The 21800-nt window shown below is 45.3% G+C and overlaps 1 protein-coding gene across 1 annotated transcript in view; it reads right to left on the bottom strand.

Annotated features, from left to right (window-relative positions):
* Positions 1 to 20621, bottom strand: part of VOPP1 (vesicular, overexpressed in cancer, prosurvival protein 1) — a 110012-nt gene extending 89391 nt beyond the window's left edge. The window contains exon 1 of the mRNA XM_019539275.1: positions 20500 to 20621. Within this exon, the coding sequence (XP_019394820.1) occupies positions 20500 to 20553 (54 nt within the window). The 5' untranslated portion in view covers positions 20554 to 20621. The remainder of the gene's footprint in view (positions 1 to 20499) is intronic.
* Positions 20622 to 21800: the final 1179 nt, after the last annotated feature.

Here is a 21800-nt window from a genome sequence, read left to right as displayed (position 1 = left end):
CTGTGCTATCTCACAGCAGCAGCCCGGCTCCTGGCTCAGTGCAGCATGAGCAACAGCAGGGGTGGGGCTGGGACTGGCAGCACAGATAGGCCTGCTGGTGCTTGGGCATGGGAAGAAGAACCCCCCCCAGACCACCTGGGGCAGCCACTGCCCATGATCACCTTCCCCCAGCCCCATCGCCAGGAGATGCGGACAGAGGTGGTGGGGGCCAAAGCCACTCAGCTGGAGCCCTCCTACTTAGGGACACTGCACTCATGAAGCTCGCCCTGCCCTCTGCAGCTAGGCCTGGCAGTATGGGGACAGGGATAGGGATGTTCCCCCTTGCTCCCCCATTCCACCCAGTTCCTGCCTTCTGCAAGGATGTCAAGATTTGCAGGTGTGCAACCCCCAGCAGTGGAGCACAGCCCCAGCCCCTTCTCCACAGTGGTCTCTGAGGAACACATGACAATGAGCCAGGCCAGGACTCTGGACCTGGATGCAGCCACTTCCAAGCTGACAGCTGTCAGTTACATCCAGCTGGGTTCTGATCCGCAGCTGCCCGCCGCAGAGCCTGGGCAGCTCACAGCAAGCCTTGCACCTTCCCTGCCGCCTACTGCAAACAGCCTGAGCTCTGTGGCCAGTAAGCAGCTGCCCAGAGCCCAGCCAGATGTGATGTGCTGAGTAAAATGACCTTGCATGCCATGCTCTGGGGTTGCCAACCCCTCTGTTACAGTGATATAAGCTACTGCAATTGCATGTAGTTAACAGCATTCTAAAGGTTAACTAAGAAAACTGGCAGGAAATCAAGCTCATAGTCAAAATTATCCTAAAATTGTTATGTACATGAAATGAGCAAATAGGGCTATCCCAGGCTAAGACAAAATAGCTGGCCAACACCTGTGTCTTATAAGACTATTTACAGAGGACTTAGGCAGACAAGGTTCTTTGGGTGAATACAATATCCATCCAGGAAGAGCACACACCAACTGCAGAGACTTCCTCAGACTGACGAAGGGTTTTTAAACCTGAAAGAGCTTGCTATAAAAAAAAAAAAAAAATTCCAACTATTTAAGTTGATCTAATAAAAAAATATCATAGTCACCCAAAGAACCTCATCTGCCTATGTCCCGAGACCAACACAGTTACAACCTGCACCCCTGTTTACAGAGGACTGGAGTTCATAGGCCCTGACCACACTATATATTTTTCTCCTGGGCTTTCATACATGCAACATCCAAAGTTGGCAGAGCTTAAGCACTGGGTACATCGAAGAAATAAAAGCATGTTCACAAACTATTCTTAGCATTTACCAGAGAAGCAATTACAGAATCACACTGTTACATAACTTCTTTTATGTAATCGCTACAATACAACTCTCCTTCCGCAACATTAACCAGAATCAGGGAGCCCACATGATTTTAAAATAACCCTCTCTCCCTTGAGAAGCTCTAGGTTTGCAGGCAATCTGGGGTGTGTATTAGAAAGCACAAAGGAAGAACTAACTCAATAAACTGAGCAGGCCTTACAAATAGGGAAATCTATATGGTGAATTTGGTTTATCCAGTTTGGGGAGGAACAAAAGCACCCTGGTAAGGATCTCAGGGCAACTGATAAGCCACGTATGATTCTGTACAATACAGATACATACATATAGAGTACAATTCACCTGGTGTCAGGTCCTATCTTAGTAGATGCTGAACACAAAGTTCTACTGATGTCAACAGGTTTGGTTTGTTTTTATATTTTTATACTGCTCAAATAGCCTGCAAAGCTCATTAGAGTCAATGGGAATCTCTCTATTGATTTTTTTTAATGGGCTTTGGATAAAACCTGGGATGAGGGCACTAATATAAATAGGATGTCAAGATTACTGCAGAATTAAAAATAAACTTAATCCAAATGCCCTTGGATTTATACTTCAGTCACCCTAGTGAATTCGGTGTTTAGGAATCACCAGACAAAACTTTAGAGAAAATGGGTTCCCAAAGGCCACTGACAACTTTATTCAAATGTTACAAGTTCTTTATGAGGGTCAATATATTGGCATAAAAAGGTCAGCTGTTAGGAGATTTTGTGCTTATTCCTGTCTTCTGTGCCTATTTCAAAATCTACTTTTATCAATAGAGTTGGCCTACTCCCTAAGGCTCCTGGCAGACATTACATTTAGGATGCAAATTAGTTTGTCAGTAGCATCTTAACCTGTAACTCTGCAACAAAGGGAATTAATGGCTCCCCAAAAAGGGAAACTAACTACAAAGACCCTAAACATAAAACATGTAATATTTTTGTGGCCGATTTTAATCACACCTTAAACAGAAGGTGTGGCAAGGTTAGCACCACATTAGGATCTCTGATTAGCAGCAGTGCGGTCACTACCAGCTGATTATCAGTTGGCTCCAGAAACTGCAAGGGGGTGGTGACAGGGAGGATGGCAGTGTGGTCCTGGAGCCAGCTGACAATTAGCCAGTTTTTGGGCACCCAGCTTTCAACTTGTTGTGCAGCGGCAGCCCAGGATCATGATCCCAGACTCCCCCTGCACTGGCAAGTATCTGATCTCCAATCCCAAAATTGTGCACCCTACCATGCACATCGCATGGCAAGGGACACCTGTTGATCAGGGATCATATTCCACTGTGCCTTTTCATTAATGTCTGCCAGCAGCCTGGGTGTTTCCAAAGGTTGCTCCTCTGCACACAGGTTAAATTCATTAACAGTGTCCCAGCAATTAGGGACTCATACATGAAACATAGTGTAAGAACCGAGTCGAAGCACTGGAGTCAATTGAGAGAATGGGATGTTGACACACTGTAGCATTGTGGTCAAATATAATACTTAGTACTTTTCATTTTACAAAGGTAAATATTACTGCCCCTTTTTGACCCAAGTGCTTTGCCTGCATATGGTGCCTTTCAGGAATGAAACTGTAGTCATGTATGCTCATGCAATCCTGTTTACTTAAGAACAATGTCCTCTTTTCCTTGGCACAGGAATCATAAAACAACAAGACCCAGGCTTTTTGCTCATGATGCCATGCTGCTTTCAGTCAGCGCTCAGCTGAGAAGTGCTCTCACTTGGGCTTTTCTCAAGGACACATTAAACACTGCTTCTGAACATGTCTAAAGCTCCCTGGCCCTCTTTCCTCTCAGCTCCTCTGGACTTTCTGCTGCTTCTCCTAGTGACACACCCTTCAGAACAATAGCCAGGGAAACCCTGCTCCCCATTTGTGCTTTTTCTGCAACTGTTTTGGAAAGTATGCATATTTAGGGTGGAAGCAGCTATCGTTTCAGCTAGCTAATTACTAGGCCTATGTGAATAGGGAACTATTTGATTCGGATTCAACTGATTCAGATGCCAGTGATTTGATTTGGCTGAATCAGCTTCGGAAGATTCGGAGCAGATTCAGAGAGATTTGGAGATTCAGCCATAGAGTATAATGGGGAATCCATAAAATATCTATAACTTTGTTGTTTTTTGGCTGATTCAGATGAAACTTGCAAGGGTGGTAGCCTCTGCTGAGGGCATGAAGCCTGCCAAGTTTCAAGGTAATGGGTGCAGGGGTTTCTGGGAAACTGCACCTCAAACTGCTGACAAGCAAAACATGTGACATAGGTGACATTGTGTGGGTGTTAAAGCCCAGGAGGGGTGAAAACTGCAAGCCTGCTAGGCCCTGCTGTGGCCATGAAGCCTGCCAGCTGTCAAGGAGATAGGTACAGGGGGAGTCTGGGTTCTGGGGCCCTGCACCTCTAGCTGCTGACAGGCAAAACTCATGAAATGGGTGCTTGTGTAACTGTGTCTGTCTTGGAGTACAGCAGGGTGGAAAACTCCTGCAGGCCTGGCTGCTAGGCCCTGCTGTGGCCATGAAGCCTGCCAGCTGTGTCTGTCTTAGGGCACAGGGTCTGAAAAAAACCTACTGCAGGCCTGCCAGGCCCTGCTGCAACCACAAGGCCTGCCAGCTGTCAAGGAGATAGGTGCAGGGGGGGTCTGGGTTCTGGGGCCTTGCACCTCTGGCTGCAGGCAAGCAAAACTCGTGACATGGGTGGGTGACACTGTGTGTGTTCAGGTGCGTCCTTCCCTGGCGCTTGGGCCTCTGCACAACATGACAGCGTGCCCCAGTGAGGTCTCCTCCTCCCCTACAGCCTCGAACCGGTCCACCACTGTAAATGGCAGTAGGTCGAAATAACGTAGATGGCTCAGCACCAATAGCACAAGAAGCATCTAAGGCAGCCAAACCGAACTGTTACAGAGCCTTTCTATTTATAAAGGAATTGTAAAGATGTAAGAATTGGCAAGGAGTAAAGTTATGTTGTGTTGGATATATGTTACTTGTGTGTGTAATGGCTTACCTTGTGTTTTTATGTTTACATGTTTATTATGAAAAAAAACAGGTTAGAGAAATATATCTTAGGAAGCTTTTGGGTTGGTCAGAGCTGGGGAAGTACCTGCAGTTGGTGTGTCTCCTGGTCCTGGATGGAAGGAATAGTAAAGCAGCCAGAGGCCGGCCGGGCATGCAATCCAGGCAAGAAAACCAATCAGTGAAAATGAAAATGGAGGCATCAGGGGGTGAGGCACAGGCTGGGGTGGGGCGGAGGGAGGGAAAGGAGGATGTAACAGTGCAGGTAAGAGTGCGGAGTGTATATTGAGTCAATGAGTTTCTGTACCTACTACCTAGGAGGCTGATGAAATGCAGTTGAAGGGCCCAGCTCTGAAAAGTGGTTCGTACATTCAAACAAGCACTGAACCTCATCACCAGTACTGAAGCCAACTTATACCAGCTCAAAACACAAAACCTGCCAACTATCTCCAGTACCCCCACAAACTGCACACCAGAATCTACCAAAGACAACAAAACCCAATTTGTGGGGGCACATTCTTCACCAAAAAAAAACACTCTGCCTCCAGTCTCTCAGGCCTGATCCTGAAACAGAACAAATTACAAATCACTTTTCACAGCTGGGCCTATGAACTTCACTTCGTCAGCTGCCTAGGTACAGAAATTCATAGATTCATTATAGATTAGACAGTGGAATTCTCGCATGCTGCAACCTGTTGGACATCTGACTCCCCAGGCACCGCTGCACTTTTACCTGCACTGGCTAAGGAGGGCACTGCCAGCACTAAGGGTCTCAGTGGCGTGGAAGAAATCAAACTTTGCGTTGTGTTTGGTATTAGAATTCACAGACCCACTCTGAGTTTATTGGTGCTTATACAAATGATCGTAGGGAGGATTCTAAACAGAACTCCTCCCTTCTACAAGTTAACATACCTTTTTATACTCTTCGCTCTCTTTTCTTTAGCCAAGTTAGAGGCCTGGATAAATCTATTTCAACATTCCCCTCTTTTGGAACTGGAAGGCCCAACATATTAAATATTTATAGCCATTAATCTTTTGACTTTTAACTCTTCTTCTTCTTTACTGTTAGCTATTTCAACATACATGTTATATACTTTGTGGCCTTGAGGACCACCAAGATCTGGGAGATGGCACCCCACTCAGCTCTGTTCAGGGGCCTGCTGATGCCGATCTCCCCAAGCAAGGCCATCTCATGGATGGCCTTCTGTTGCTCCACCAGCTTTTTGAGCATCAGGTATGTGGAGTTCCACCCAGTCTCCACATCCTGCATGATATTTTGTGCTGCAGGATGTTAAGCTCTGTTTCTCCCACAGCATTTTGCCCCCCTTGATGCTGTGGTGGAAATAGCCTGTCACCTTTCTGCACTTTGAAATCAGCTGCCTTGTAGTGGTAGCGGTGGCAGCGCTATCACTGACAGCCCTGCCCCCCTCCAAGGCATCCCTGACTATGAGGTGCAGCTTGCACGCCACACAGCAGATGCCAACAAAGTTGACATCATGCACAGCCTTGACCATATTGGCCCTGTTGTCAGTAACCATGAACCCATGGGCAAGCTCAGCCTGCCCAACAACCCACCCCTGCACAATGAGGTTCATGGCCACCATGATCTCCCTTGCTGTGTGTGACTTACCCAGCACCTTGACTTGGAAGACAGCCCACTGACAGCCTGACTGATTGCACCAGTGCCCTGCAAGGGAGAGAGAGGCATACTCACCACCCCGGCCACTCCAGATGTCCGAGGTGAAGTGCAAGGCTACCTGTGGCCCTGCCTTGCACAGCTCCTCCCTCAAGTACTCCCTGCATGCCTCGCACAGGGAGGGTACCACCATCCTGCTAAAGGTGGTGCATGCAGGCACTTGGTAAGATGGGGCCACAAGTGCCAAGAGCCGCCTGAATCCTGGCTGGTCAACTAGGGAGAAGGAGTGGCCATCGACAGCAAGCATCTCCCCAATGCTCTGGATGATCTCGCTCACCTTGGGAATGCACCCCGCTCTGTCTGCAGCTTTCTGCCACTACTCCAGGGTGGCCTGCCTCTGCTTTGGGGGGGAAGGGGCCTTTGGAGCAAGCGGGGGACTTCCCTTTGGGCACACACACACTGGTGCCAGGCTGAGCTGGAAGAAGAGCAAAGAGGTGCTGCCTTCTGAGATGCAACAGCATCACCGTGGTGGCAAAGTGTTTCATGTCCTTGCCCCGGCTGATCTGCCTTCAGCAGTGCTGGCAGATAGCAAACCTGGGATCATCTGCCAGCTCAGAATGCTCCCACACTATGCTACTTACCTGCTTCTGCGTTGGGGGTGGGGATGCTGCCTTATCCCACTCCTCAGCAGGCTGAGGCATAACAGCAGGAGCAGCTGCTTCAGCTGAGCCACTTGCCTGAGCCTCCAAAACCTCAACTTCCTCTGAGATGCTGCTCGGAGAAGGACACGTGGGTCTAGGAGAACTTTGAGGGGTGTGGAGCACAAATTCCCATTCTCCCTTGGTCCCCAGAATTGCTTGAGCCAGGACGCTCAGGTCCCCTGGTTCCAGCTCCTGCTCTGGCAGTGGGAGGCTCACTTTGGGAGATGACACTGGGGTTGAGGAGATAGTGATTCTGCTGCTGGTGTCTATTTCTGGATTTCAGGGAAGTGGTGCAGGTGCAGGGACTTCAGGTACTGCATCTACCTCCTTGCTCCCACTGTCAGCAGAAGCCTCATGGCTGTTTGGGAAGAGGATGCGTCTATGTTTGGGGAGAAGGGGACAACACTTACAGCTCTAGGTCTCCTCCTACTCCTTCTAGCCCCTCTCCCTCCCCTGCCAGAAGACCTGGCCCCTGCTTTTCCAGCACACATCATATTAATGCTTCCTATGCTGGAAAAGGTGTGTGTGTATGTTGTGTTCTTCTTCGATCTGGTCTTGTTCTGAATCTGAATGTGTGGCAGGCTGTCAGTGACAAGTTCTTTTGTTTGTGAGTGCTGTATGATTTGTTGACTGTCGTCTGATTGATTATTAATACCTATATATACCTATATTATTAATACCTATATATACCCCTATATATATGGTGTGTTGTATTCTTCTTTGATCTAGTCTGAATCTGAATGCATGGCTGGCTGACTAGTTTTTTTGTTCTTCTGTGTTGTCTCTAGCCTGTATGTAAACTATTAATATTATTAGTTATAGTTTTAATAACTAATGTAATAACTATACAATCTCTTCTATGAATATGTGATTTTTCTTCTTCTATGTGCCCTGCGCAGTGACGGATCACGCTGCCAGGGAAAACACTAAGCTTTCTTTTTTAAAAGTATTGCCAAAAAAAAAAAAGAGAACAAATATAAATTGAAAGAAATGAATTGGATAAGTAAAGAGATTCTAAGCTAAGCTAAGCTATATCCTACCCAATCCTTTCTAAGAACAAAAAGGAGCAGGCAACTGACTGACTAGGAAGCAAGCCAGGCAGTCCAGTACCTTTCTGATGCTGCTCACCCAGAACCAGTTCACAAAAGGCACAGCAAGCCTGCAGACAGAGGCTTTTATGCTGTTTCTGTGTCCCTCCCCCAGACACTGTGATTGGAAGGGCAGTCAGAGACAAATCACACTCACTGGCCAGCTAGAGATGTCAGTCCTTCCCCTCCCCCGCTCCTCCTCCTTCCCCCTGCCCCCACCCCTCTTCTAAGTTTTGATTTCCCCATAAAGACTGCCCTCCAAAGCTTTTCCGAATCGATTCAGAAAGTTTTAAGCTTCTAGCAATTTGATTCGGATTCAGAGATTTGCTCTCCAAATCAGGCCGAATCTTCTCCAAATAGAATTGCAAACTGAAGCTTTGCACAGCCCTACTAATTATGTAAAGGAGATGAATGGTTTCAACCAAGATATTTTAAACAAAGAGTAGCCCAGTTTCCAGGATATTTAATCCAACCCTTAACAATATCTTTATCTCCATTTTACAGACGAGGAGACAGACAGTCAATGCGTCTTGCCCAAAGTCAACGGCAGACTTCACTCTGTTTTTAGCTCCAAGTTCCCAATTGAAAGAGTGAGACATCTAACTGAAAACAACAAATTAAGGTCAGAAACAAATTCTGACACCTATCAGATCCAGGAAACCTGATCAAAATCAAGTTATGTGGGTGCACTTAAACGAAGAATTAAGCCTGATGCTTGTATTTTGATCCACAGGCTCTGAGCAGGGTACAGTACAACTGCTAGGTGGGAACTTAGACACAAGGAAGGCTAGCAATGAGCCTAGTATGGGGCTGATTATCTGACAAACAAACTGGCTTCCCAAAAGGAACACACATGCAATAAAATGCTTGATTGAATCATCCTGTGCATCAGTGAAAATAACACTTTCTTATTGCCACCAGCCACAAGGGAATAGGCATCTGCACCGACCTTTACATTTGCAGAAAGAGGCTTCCGAGTAAAAACTTAGGCCTCCCCAAAGAGCACGCGCATTTGTTTAGCATAACTGGTTGGTTAGGGTATGCAATTTGTTACAGAAATAAGTGTACCAGTCCAATCCCTCATGTAAAGGCATTTACCATAAACCAATTTCTTCCCTTTTCTGCATGGGTCTGCATCTGTACAAACATCTGAAACCTCAAACACTAGGCAAATTTGTATGTAGACAATGCCCAAGAGAACCTCTTTAAAAAAAAAAAAAAATAGATCCGAGCAAGGTCCACACTTCATTTTCACTAGCACAACCACATCAACAGATAGGGGATATCCACCCTGAACCAACACTGCTACACCAGTCAACCTGCTAGGGTAGGTGCAGATTATGCCAAGAGAGCCTTATTGCCCTTCTGGTTTACATCATTCAAAGAAACTATACTGGTAACAGAAATATTCTCACTGGTGGAAACCACTAACGGACTTTATCAGTACTGATGGCAGCAAACCCCATGTCAAGCCTAAGAGCACTGTACCTGGTTAGCTGTACTGATATCCTACACTCGGAATGTCTTTCAGAGGCATACTAGAACAGCAAAGCAAATAAGATGTGTGAATGCAGCTGTACCACACTATAGGTACTTTGCTGGCATGGTACAAGAGAAACAAGCCATACTAGTAAAGTGCAGGTTTATGAGGCTTCTACATGCACAATGGCATTGGTAAGACATCCCACTCCTTGACATCTCTGAATGACACAGCTATGCTGACAGCAGTCTGCAGAGTAAAGCTGGCCAATATGACATTCCTTTCCCATACAGAAAGGAGTTTAGCAGTCAATGGGGAGTTTGCAAAACAATCTAAACAGAACTGGCACCAATTGGCAACCTTGTCGGCAAGCTGAAGAGACAGCCTAGAGACATATCTATGCTACAAGATGCGACTGTAGCTCTCAAAGACGTATGTGAACTAGCTTTAAACTCACACCCTGGCTGGACATGCCTGGGTGCAGACCGACTAAAGTAGCTCAAGCATCAGTGCACTCTCCACAAGCCTACCGGGGACCCTGCGTGAGTACTAAGCAGCTATCTCCTGTGCTACAACAGCTATGTTGCTATTGGCACCCAAGCTAGCTAGTTCAAAGCAGAAGCCTGGGTAAATTTACATGAATTGGAGTCAGTTCTTTGTACTGCAATGTCATAAGACCCTGAGAAGACAGTGAGCTATATATAAGGGTCTCGTCATGCAGGTCACTTAACACGTGTTTTATTTAGATCATAATAAACATTAACTTTTAACACAGCGTGGTAGAATATGTTCTGAGCGGTTGCATGATAATGCTTACTACCATCTCACAGCCTGCATGCTTCTCTCTCAGTTGGATCTGTGTGCACTGGCACATGGAGCCAAGCCCAGGAGAAGGTAGATTATGCCGGTGCCCCAGGACTGGAGCTGGTTGGAGACCCTGGTGGAGTCCTGGGACTGGGACTGACAATCAGCTGATTGTTGGTTTCAGCCCCAGGGACCAGGTGATCAGTAGACTGCGAGTCTCAGCTCCAGGATCACACGGCAGCCAGCTTGAGTCTCCCATGCACGCCCAAGGCTGGGAACGACAATCAGAAGATTGTGGATCCCAGCCTTGGAACCACAAATTGCTGATATTATCTATGTGAAGCAAATCAATTATACGTGCTACTTAACATAATCTGAAGATACACTTCCTGTCCTAACTTTGCTACAATACAAGTGCACCTAGCACATATTTTGCTGCTTGAACATGCAAATGCTCACACTTTAAGTACAGTTAATACATCTCAAGCATAACATGAAACAAGGCCCTAATAAAACAATTTCCAGCTCAGGAGTGGCTGCTGCCAGGTCAGAGCTAATACATGTTGGCAGGGCAGGATGGAGAAGCTTGTGGTGCTAATACCAATACCATACCTGTCCTGTAGATAGCGTTCAGTCTCCAGATCCATTGTACTGGCACCTTCTGCTATCATTGGATTCCCTCCCCACTTCGTTCATTTTTTTCCCCTCTACTACAGTCATGTCCACAGGGGTTTTGTAGGAGAAGGCCTTTCATTGTGCAGATAGACTCTAGCCACCATTCTAATGCTTAGATAGGTTGGAACTCATACACCCACACAGGCATAAAGCATACTAATTCAGGGGTGGGCAAAATGCAGCCCGCCAGGCCATTCTATCCGGCCCGTGGGGCCCCTAAAAAAATTTACAAAATTAATATTTATCTGCCCCTGGCTGCCTGTCATGTGGCCCTCAATAGCTTGCCAAAACTCAGTAAGTAGCCTTCTACCTGAAATAATTGCCTGCCTCGGTACTAACTGAAAACAAGAAAAATCATTTTACTTCCATGGAAGACTTTGGCAAAGAAGGAGTGCAGGATTGGGACCCGTGCATCTACCTGATTTCTTTTGCAAGGTCTGAGAGTGAGGGATTCATTTTCAAAGTGGTGGGCAAGCAATTTAGCTGTGCACTGTCCATTAACATTCAAAGCAGTAATGCAAGCAAATCACTGCTCAGCACTTTGTGAATTTCCTCCCAAAGAGTCAGAGGTGCTTTTTTCTTCATGGAAATAGGTTAGAAACATATACATATATACACACACGCATCAGAAACATATCAACAGGGACCACTCCTGAGGACACTTAAGCTGTCAAATCAAGCAAGCCTACTTTCTGCCAAGATTCATAACTGCAGTTATTTTTTAGGTGAAGGAAAGAGCTGCTTACAGAAAGCTAGACTGGAGCAGAGGGCAGGGTTTTAATTTGCATCAGAGAATGCATGCTTTAGTTGCTGCTTTCCAGCACTAATGAAACACGTCTGCTTCCACTGTGGTTAAGCCTTTGATGCAAGGCCCTAATCAACTCCTCCCTAACATCAGCTTCCGAGTCCGAAATGCAGGCAGTCCAGTTGCTGGAGTAGGAGCTAGGATATTTGGGTATTATCACTGACTACCACCAGCTTAGCATGAGAGTAGGCAAATCATTTGAGTGCTTTGTGCCTCAGTTTCTCCTGCCATAATGCTGAGATAATTCTTACTCAGGTTTTGAAATCTACTTCGGACAAGGGTTGGCATCACTGATCATCCATGTGATCTGCAAGAGTGATACAGAGAAACATGTCAAAAGCCAAACAAACAGTTTACTGACCCCGCTCAGTTTAAGCACAAGACTGCTATTTAGACAGTATTTGTAGAAAGACAGCACCTGTGACTTACAACACCCTGCAGCCTTATTGGCTGTTAGTCCTGGTCTCTGCAAAATGCTGTTATGAGGTTTAGGCTTTTTCTGTAGCTTTACAAAGTTGCTTCAGAAATTATGGAGCTGGTGCAAATTTTTCTTCTTCAAACTTAAAGGCTGCATACAAACAAACGCAGCCATGTGATATCACAGACAGCACCCACCACATATTCAGGCATTTCCCGTGCTGCTACCTTGTAGCACAGGGGGAGAGGAGTTCCCCTTCCAAAAAAATCTGCACAGAAAAAAGGCAGCATGGCACATGTGGAGGCACCACACACCACCCAAAATCAGCCAGGCTCCCAGCTGCAGAAGCAATGCAACTGCAGCTTCCCTGGCACCCAGGACCCCACGTAAGGTTGGTAAGATCAGCACAGTTGCTGGCCCCAGCCTTCCCTATCCTGGGGTAAACTGCTGTGTTCCAGAGGGTACATGGCACAGGCTTTCCCCAGGAACAACTAGCAGTGGCACAAAGTGTGCTGCTGCTAGTCTTCCCCAAGGAACCAAAAGTCTGTGCTCATCTGGACGTGGCCAATGTTTCTATTTAGACTCCAAAAGAGGCCCCTGGGACTATGAAAAGAATTATATTAGGACCAAAATTAGCAACTAGCTCAGGGGTGGGCAAAGTCTGGCCAGTGAGCCAAATCCAGTCCATCAAGAGATTTTATCTAGCCCATGGCAGGCCCCTCAGCCCTGCCCGGCCCAGGGGGCAGCGCAGGCCATGCCGCACATGGCCAGTCCTACTGCCTCCAGGCATGCAGTGGAGCTGGGGCAGTGCAACACCCAGACTCACTTCCTCCTGCTGCTGCCAGGGTTGCTCCTGAGACCGCCAGACCTAGCCCTGCTGGCCAGGCAACCTGGCCCATCCACCCTCCACCCACTACCAGGGGTGCCAGATGGAGTGGACTGGCAGGGTCTACAGGCCATGGAGACTGGCTGGGACCTACACAGGCAGGGCTCACAGCTGTACAAATGGGATGGGGTTGTCAGTGGGCAGGAAGGAACAGATGGAAGAGTGTTTGGATGTGGGACAGACGGGACTGGGGCCAGAGCCAGGATCAGGATTGCGTGGCAGTTGACAGCACAGGGCGGAGCCCAGGGCAGAGCCATGATCCGCTGCCTGCATGCCCCTACCTAGAGAACCGACACTTGTTGCAGGGGCATGCAGAAAGCAGATAGCAACCCTGCCTGCCTGTCCCACTCCCAGATACTGCTCCCTACCCACTCGCAACCCCATCCCAGCCCCCCAACCAACTGCAGGGCAGAGCCACTTAGCCAGTTTTGGTGAGCTGGGGGTGGGGGGGGGGAAAAACAGCCTGCAACAGCTCACCGCAATTCCCTAAGTGGCCCTCCAGCCAAAATAATTGCCCACTCTGCACTAGCTGGTCTCAAGCACTGTGACCATTCCCATAAGGTAACCACCATTGTATTCCTGCCATTTAAGTAAGGTATAGCCACAACCCTTCCTCCCATTTTTACAGAAAAGGAAATCTAACAGGGAGAGGTGAGACCTGGGGTGAGAACTGCTGCTTTACAGCACTGAGACACCTTGTGTCAAGTGCTGTGGGAAAACACCACAGGCTCTGGAAAAGTTAATTCTATTTAAGGGGACTTCCACTGGAAAACAAATACTGAATTGGTGCTGCATCTCTCTTTGTTATGATATAGGAAAGTTTGAATGATGCTTCCCTCATTTTTCCATGTCAAAATACAGGGGTTTCCCACTATTAAAATGTAGGTCTTTTTGACTAAAAGTGTCTTCCTCTATGTAAACTATTTTTGTAATCACCTACCATATTTAACTCTAAAGCTGTCTCGCCAAAGCAAGTTGGGAGAAAGAAACAAGGACTTCTCTGGGGAATACCTTCTACTGGACCAACTGCAGGGTTGAGATGGACTTAAGAGTACCTTTCAAATCCAGCATATTCAACTGAGCAAGTTGGAAGTAAGAGTGTTTGTATTGAATATTCAGCACCTCTGCCACTTCAACTAAGGCCCTTGTTGCACCTTACACTGTGAGCTCTGTGAGCCCATTCTGGATTTTCCCCTATCCTCTGCATCCCCCCCAAACTTACTTGCAGCTTCCCATGCTCTGTCCCAGTGAACCTGCCAGCCTAGCCGCTGGTCTTCTCCTAGCTAAGCCCTAGCTAAGCCCGGCCAAAAAAGCAGCAGCTGTGGCTCAGCCGGACAAGCAGGTTAACCCTCCCCTGCCTGCTCCACCAGGACAGAGTGCAGGCAGCCACAAGCAAGCAGAAGGGAAAGGGGAGGGGATGGGGAGCAGTAAACAGGGATCCGGGGTGCTGGGGAAAGGGGGGACAATGAGCCAGATCCTGGCCAGTGGGGGTGGGAGGTGGGCAGGATGTTTACATTAAAGTGTAGTGTAGAGTGGCTACACTTTAGTGTAACACAAGCTGGGTAACACAAATCAGAAATAATCTTGCCCTGGAGGGGTGTAATTTTGAGCTGCCTAACAAGTGCTTAAAACTAGTTGCAGGTGTTAATGTGTGGACAATCCAGGTGTTAAGAGATCCAGGAGCTGCTCAAAATTACCCTGTAACAAGGCCCTGAGATGCAAGAAAACTAAGATACAAAGTACTAAATTGAACATCCAAGTACTAAATCGATGGGTGCACGCAAACAAAAGACCTGTCTGCACATAAATTTGAACTGGTTTAGATAAACCAGAGCAAATTCCTGGGTGGAAACCCAGATTTTTGTTGCCTTAAACTGGTGCCTAATAGATTTAAAATAAATGAAAATAAGCCCATTGAAAAATCAAAATGAATTTGTCCACAAAACCTTTAAATTGACTTTAACCAAGTCAGTTTAAAAATTGATAAGAATTTAACTGCAAGTGCAAAATTTGTGCGTAAAGCAAAGGCATACAGGCACCTGCAACAGCTAAGTGGGACATAGTGAGAGCAGAAGGAAGTCAGAATATGCACAACTTCCTTTTCAGTAAAAACCACTATCAAAAGTGCTAAATAATTTTAGCATTGTTATAAACACAACTAACTCAGTGAGTGACATAACAGAGAGAACAACCTAAAGAAAAAAAAAATCATAGCAGTTGTGTCTATTCGGTGTCTCATTCCCCAGCCTCACTTAACTGAGAAACAAAAAAGTATTTGCATGCTGTTATTTTGACTACAGTGACATAGCATTATTCTCACCAACAATAACAGAAGAAGCCTACTGCATAACCTCAGTCCTCCTTCTGTGCAGCTCTCAGCTGATCTTACTGCTGTGGATACATGGGGAGATTCAGTTCCCAGCAGCCCCGGCTGGATCATGTAACAATAAATCATGCTAAATTGTTCCTTTCCTTCACCCTATGGTGCAATAGTTACTTTCCAACAGATGAGAGAAATGAACCACAGACAATCATTTCAGATTGCTGAGCCCCTGAGCATCTAGAAACTAACAGATGGGTTGAAAAAGGGGGCAGTGGACACATCTGCAGTCACAGCCCCCCTCAGAAGGCAAGATGTTAACCATGTCATGCAGGACAAATGGACTGAAAACAAGCTCCCAGCAGTCCTTTTTAGCGGGTTCGGTATGAGATGATTTCTTTTTCATACACTGCCAACCATAGCTAAAGCTTCTTATTTAAGTGGTATTAGTAGAGCACATCAATACCAGCAGCCTCTTACTGACTTCGTGACAAGCAGCAGCCAACCTGCACAATATGCACAGGCAGAAAGAAAAACCAACATATTTAATAAACCTCAAAATAAGAAAACTTCAGTCTGGAGAAAAATAAAAACTAAGCCAGGTTTTGAACTCTATCTGGATCTAAATACAGCAAAAGGATTTTTTTTTTTAGACTACATGACATGCCTATGTTAATATACTTACTCAGATAAAGAGAAAACCTGAGCTAGTAGTTTTAGCCTTGCATGCTGGAGTCCCAGTCAAGTCCATCAAAAAAAACAACAAACATCCCACAACTACAGCAATTACACAAATGGGAAATACCTGGCAAACTGGTCTTTAAAAACAAAAAAACCCAAAACTACCTTGCAGGACTGATTGCCAGATGAAAGCTGTTACCATAGAACATTTTATAAATACAATAAATATTAATAAAAGTTATTTCTAAGGACAAGAGGAACAGATATGCAATTTCATCAGCAAAATGTTTTCACTTTAAATAAAATTCAAAAACGTTTCTGACCATCTCTAAACGTTAGAAATTTATTAATTCGTTTAGCTTTGTGACACACTTATCAACATATCTAACTGCACAAAAATGTTGTTTACAAAGGGCAACCCTTGCATGCAGGCCTGCCAAATGCTTGCTAATTTTGGCTCTCTCTGGTTTTGGATTGCAAGAATAAAACACTTACTTCAGATTTTAACCCACATCTTCAGCAAACCACAGTGGGACTGTAAGTACTGAGCACCTGTGATAAGAAGGCTTGGGGAAGGAAAGCAGGGGAAGCATTTTGTTAAAAAGGTATCTTACCTAAAACAAATGCCTAAAAACCTTTAACAATTTGGCCCTGGGAACTCATGTTGACCACCCAAAAGATGAGGCACTTTAAATTACTTAATGCATTAGACAGCTGAGGCTACACGGCAAACTATCAGTCAAATTGAGAATTGTACTCTCACTCGCGCAAAACTCTCACTGGAGGTAGATCACCTTCTCTTCGTAGCACTGTAACCATAGCACCAGCCTCCAGCAAAAGTACACCCCAAGGCCATTCAGTCTTACCTATAGAGAATTTCAAAACCTGTAAAGTGGATAGCAAGTAGATAACACACAAACAAATGCTGGGGTACCTGCCTGGCAGAAGGCCTAATTTTAGCATGGGAAATTTGTCTTACAGATGGAGATTCATTACCAAAATCATACTTAAAATATGTAGACATCCAGGGCTGAAAGGTCTCTACATGCCTAAAAGAACAAAGGTGAGAGGCAAGGATTTCTTAGGGCAGTATTTTCTACTGGGCCAACTGCATAGTTGGGATAAAGTTATTTCCAATTACACAGCTGGCCCAATAAAAGATATCACCCTAAGAAATCTTTGTCTCTCTCATAATTAGGGGACTCTCAAGGCTACCACATCACTTGTACACTACTGTAAAGAAACAAATAAAGAGAACATAAGTCAACACCTGCCAACACCAAACTGACAGAGAAATCTTCCCACTTCCCATCCTTCCATAGCGGTGACTATCAGGCATCAGCATAAAGGCAAAACAAACTGAAGCCCTGGTCTAGGAGCCAAAGATTTTACCAGGCACAAAAATGGTTACACAAAGGCTCTGATGGCCTTTATGTTACAGCATACCAGTACTGATTTGCCAAATATCTGCACCCTGTGGGGAAAAAAAAGGAGGGGTGGGGGGGTCCAGAGAAACAAGAAATTCTGCTCCCATTAACTGGGTTAATTTGAAAAAAGAAAGAACATTGTTCCATATACATTTTTCACTTCCTTCCTGAGGGAGCCAAAATTACCTCTCCCGTCATCCACCTCTAGGTTTTCTACTTCCGTCCATCACTGTAATATTAAAGTGCCTTCCACATTAAACGCATGACAATAATAAAGTCACTAGGAAAGATTATGGAGTTTCTGGCACTTCAGGAGGTCTACTTAGGTCAAAGTGTTTGTTGGTTGGTTTAGGTTTTCTCTTGTCATGGTGAGCGAAGAATGATTAGCATCTTTCTGGTTATAGCAGAAAGCCACTATCTAAAAGGAAAACCTCAGAACTGATTCCCCATTGCTTCTCTCAGTGATGTCTCTATGATTAAATATACATCAACCCCCTCTAAAGAAAGAGTCAAAGTCCAGGATATAGTAAAATGACTCAAGAATTCCATGCGTTTGCCAATACTGATGCTCTCTGTAATCTCAGGCAGGTCACTATTCTTAGTTTATAACCACCACATAATTGAATGACTTTCAGAGTTAATGTTAGTCCTTAAAGACATTTAAGCAGTCTCATATCAAGGCAGAATTTGATATACACTGACCTGGAAATGTGTTGTATTATTTTGGCTTGCCTAAATTTATTGTTTTATAACACCATACTTACATATGAATGTTTCCTGGTGAATTTTGTGCTTTTTAAGTACATAAATAAAATAAATTTAAAAAAAAAAAAAAATCAGTTATTGCTTGTAAAGTACTTTGAAGGCAAACAATTCTAAGTAATATTTTTACTATATTTTTTTCCTATTTGGGTAATGGCCAAAGCATCTTGAAAAAAGCTAAATGAAAAATCTATGACAAAACTCATACTATTTTAAATATTAAATGAAAAGAGGGTACAATAATCTTGTTGTCCATATTGATGAGAGTGTGAAATGGGGTTACAACAGCACACCTTGCAATCAATTCCAAAATTTGCCCTCACAAAAGCACCACAGTCAGAATGCTATACACACACACACACAAACAAAATAAACATCCATTATCAGATACATTCCCTATTTCTTAAGGTTGGGCATTTTTTGTATACTTCGCTTCTAAAAATAATTTCTCATACTCTGTAAACACACACACACACACCCCTCCCCTGCCTAATCTATAAACACATCTCAAGTGCTTTACAAGACAACAAATCCAGATGGTAAAGCAAACACACTAGATTTTTAAAAAATAAATCAGTATGCAACCTTAAATAAAATGAGTATAGGGCACATCCAAAGAGGATTTATGCAATTTATTTCTACTAGGAAAAAGATTTGGTGTGCCTGGAGAATGTGTACCACAGCCCAAAGATGCTTAATCAAATAGATTTTACACAGACAATATCATCCACATTTTCTCATAACAAGATTTCTTCTGAGGTTATCTCACTGCCCATTTCCTTTAATTGCTATTCTGCCTTTATTTAATGGCCAGTTTCAACAGCATGAAGTAGCAATCATGGAAAGTACTGGGCCAGATTTACAGCTGGTCTATCAAGGCATAATTGAATCAACTTTTGAGGTGTTACATCCATTTATACTATTAGTGGTGTTGACTTTTTTCATGGAATTATAGACAGCAGAATGGGCAACATACTAGGGTCATTTTATGTAAGTGGGTGGTACAAATTGACAAAGGACAAGTTTCTAAACACATCTGTTACTTGAAACATTACCCAATTTTGTGGATGGTGTTAGATTTCCAGTTAAATAATTTTATTTTCCTTTTTAAAAAATAAGTAACTGTATTTTTCCCTAGACCAATCCAGTGTGGAAACAATATGGTTCTCTGCCTTTCCAAAGCTTTCAGCAGTCAAGGGGCAGGCATTCAAAAAGACACGTTTAAGAAAACCACGTGAGCGTTTCTAAATCAATGACATAAACTGTACTGCCAAGTGTCCAATTGATAAAAGAGTGGCTGAAAAGCATTGGCAAAGCTGTGAAAGGGAAACTTAAACATGGCCACCTGCCTGCACCATGTCTGGTTTATGTCAGCATTATTAATCCCACACTTTTAAATGCACTGAATTCAAACCCAAAATTAGGACAAGAAATAAGAAGGACAACAGCTGTCCTTTTTTTTTTTTTTTTTTTTATTATTTCCCTCCACACCTCTGTCAAAGGCACGTGGATCTCAATCCTAAAAAAATAAGTCAGTTTCCCAGCTCTGTTGAAGTCATGACATGACGTAAAGGAATTTTTCAGAATGATCAAAATCCACCCTCCCCCCACACCCAATACACTCTGGCCCTCCTATTTTCAATGGTGATCAAGGCCTTGTCGGAAGTTGAAATACTAGCAGTCTTAACTTTTCTGGGTCGTTCCGAGACAATATTGCCAACTGCCCCTTGCTATACAATACATTTCATCAGCAAAAGGGCACCAGTCCAAATAAAAACAAGAGAGAAAGAGAGAGAAACATCTTTGAGGCCAACTGTATCTGGAATCTGAGTACTCCCATGAGGGCAAAGCTGAGCAGTGCTGAATGCCTGCCTCGCCAAGGAGCTAACCAACCTCAAGACAAGGGAGTGGCCTAGAGCAGCGGCTCTCAACCTGGCTCTCAACCTTTTTTTCGTACCAGGACCCATTTGTAAACATCAATAGGCCATCCCGACCCAGCGCCCCCCACCCCCAGGCCATGGGATCTCAATCCTCAGAGGTTTTGAACGCCCAATAGACAAAGCCCCGGCTGGGATGATCTAGCTGAGGACAGCCTGCTTGGAGCAGGGGGCTTGGACGAGATGCTCTCCTGAGGTCCCAGGCAACCCTCATTTTCGAGGATCCTGCTGCTCATATGATCCTTTCAGCTCTTTGTTCCTCTCCACCAGCTAGTGGGGACAGTGTTCGGCCACCCACCAGTGACCACCAGCATCCTCCATGGGCTCCTGGCTGCACAGCAGCCTGCACGCCTGGCTGAGAGCCCACAAACTCAGCTCCTCAACAGCATCCCCCGTTCAATTTCAGCCCCAACTCCCCGCTCGCAGGCTGCTTCTCCAGGGGGGTTTCTCCTCTCACTCCCCCCTTGCCCACAGCAAGATTTGTCGCCCCTCTCCGGAGAAGGGGGCAGGATTTGCGCAGGGGAGTGGGGCCGGGCTGGGCGCTCCTACCTGCAGCAGCCAGGACAGGAGGAGCAGCGCCCAGCGCCGGCACCGCGGCTGCATGTCTCGCCACCTCGCCTCTCCTCTCCTCTCGCCGCCGCCGCCGCGGCTCAGGCGCGCCGAGGCGCTGCAAGGCGGGCGCTAGGCCGGCCCCGGGGCGGGGCGAGGGGCGGGAGGAGGAGGAGACTGGCCCCGGCCCCGGCCGCACCCGCCCGCTGCCCGGCCCAGGTGCCTGTGGCGCCGGGGGACGCGGGGCCTGGCCCCGCTTGTGACGCCGCGTCGCGTCAGGGGCCGCCTCAGCGCTGGGACAGGGCACGCGACTGCTGCTGGCCGCCTCGGCCCGGCCTGCGGCGTACGGGGCCACCGCCACTCCCCGGTCCTGGGACTGACCGCAGCCAGCGACAGGGGCAGTGCCACACTGCTCCCGCCGAACGCCAGTGCCACTGCGGACAGCCCGGGCCCTCATGACATGGCAATCCATAGGAATAACGGACACGAATAACGATGACCACCAGCATCAGGAGCCAGAGCCGCCATCCATGGGATGAACGATCCGCGTTCCTAGCCGTCAGTAATGATCGCCACGGTTATGAACACCTATCAGTATTCGTAATGGCCATCGGTATTCATATTCCTCATCATCGTGATCAACATGGATAGTCGTGGTCAACATGCTTAATCATCAACATTGTTATGAATCGCCATTATTGGCATTAATAATTGACAATATTAGTAATTGATATGATTAATATCATATATTAGTATTATATATAATAGCTATAATACTAATATATATAATATATATCAGATATATATAATGCTATAATATTATATAGTACTAACATATATAATATAGCTGATATATTATAGATAATAATATACATTAATCTTATCAATTACTAATATTGTCAATATAAGATATACATAATATAATATATATCAGCACCAACATTAATAATCAATACTGTTATTGATAATCACCAATACTGTTCATAATCATCAATGTTAGTAATCATCTATATCAGCAGTTCCCAACAGACTACGCGCCACCCATTTAAAGTGACACAACCTGAAGTACCACCAGCAGATTTTTGTCATATCAGGTAATTATAATAAATCAGTTAACACGTAGCACTGACAGGTTGTCTATACCACAGATTGGGAACTGCTGATCTATATTATTAATACTCTTCTATATTATTAATAATCAGCAACAATATTAATGACCAATACTGTTATTGGTAATCATCAGTACTAATATTAGTAATCAATATTATTAATAATCACCTATATTATTAATAGTCCATATC

Source organism: Crocodylus porosus, unplaced genomic scaffold, assembly GCF_001723895.1.
Source record: "Crocodylus porosus isolate Cpor-Errol unplaced genomic scaffold, CroPor_comp1, whole genome shotgun sequence".
NCBI classification, from domain to species: Eukaryota; Metazoa; Chordata; order Crocodylia; family Crocodylidae; genus Crocodylus; species Crocodylus porosus.
This window is presented reverse-complemented; position numbering and strand designations above follow the sequence as displayed.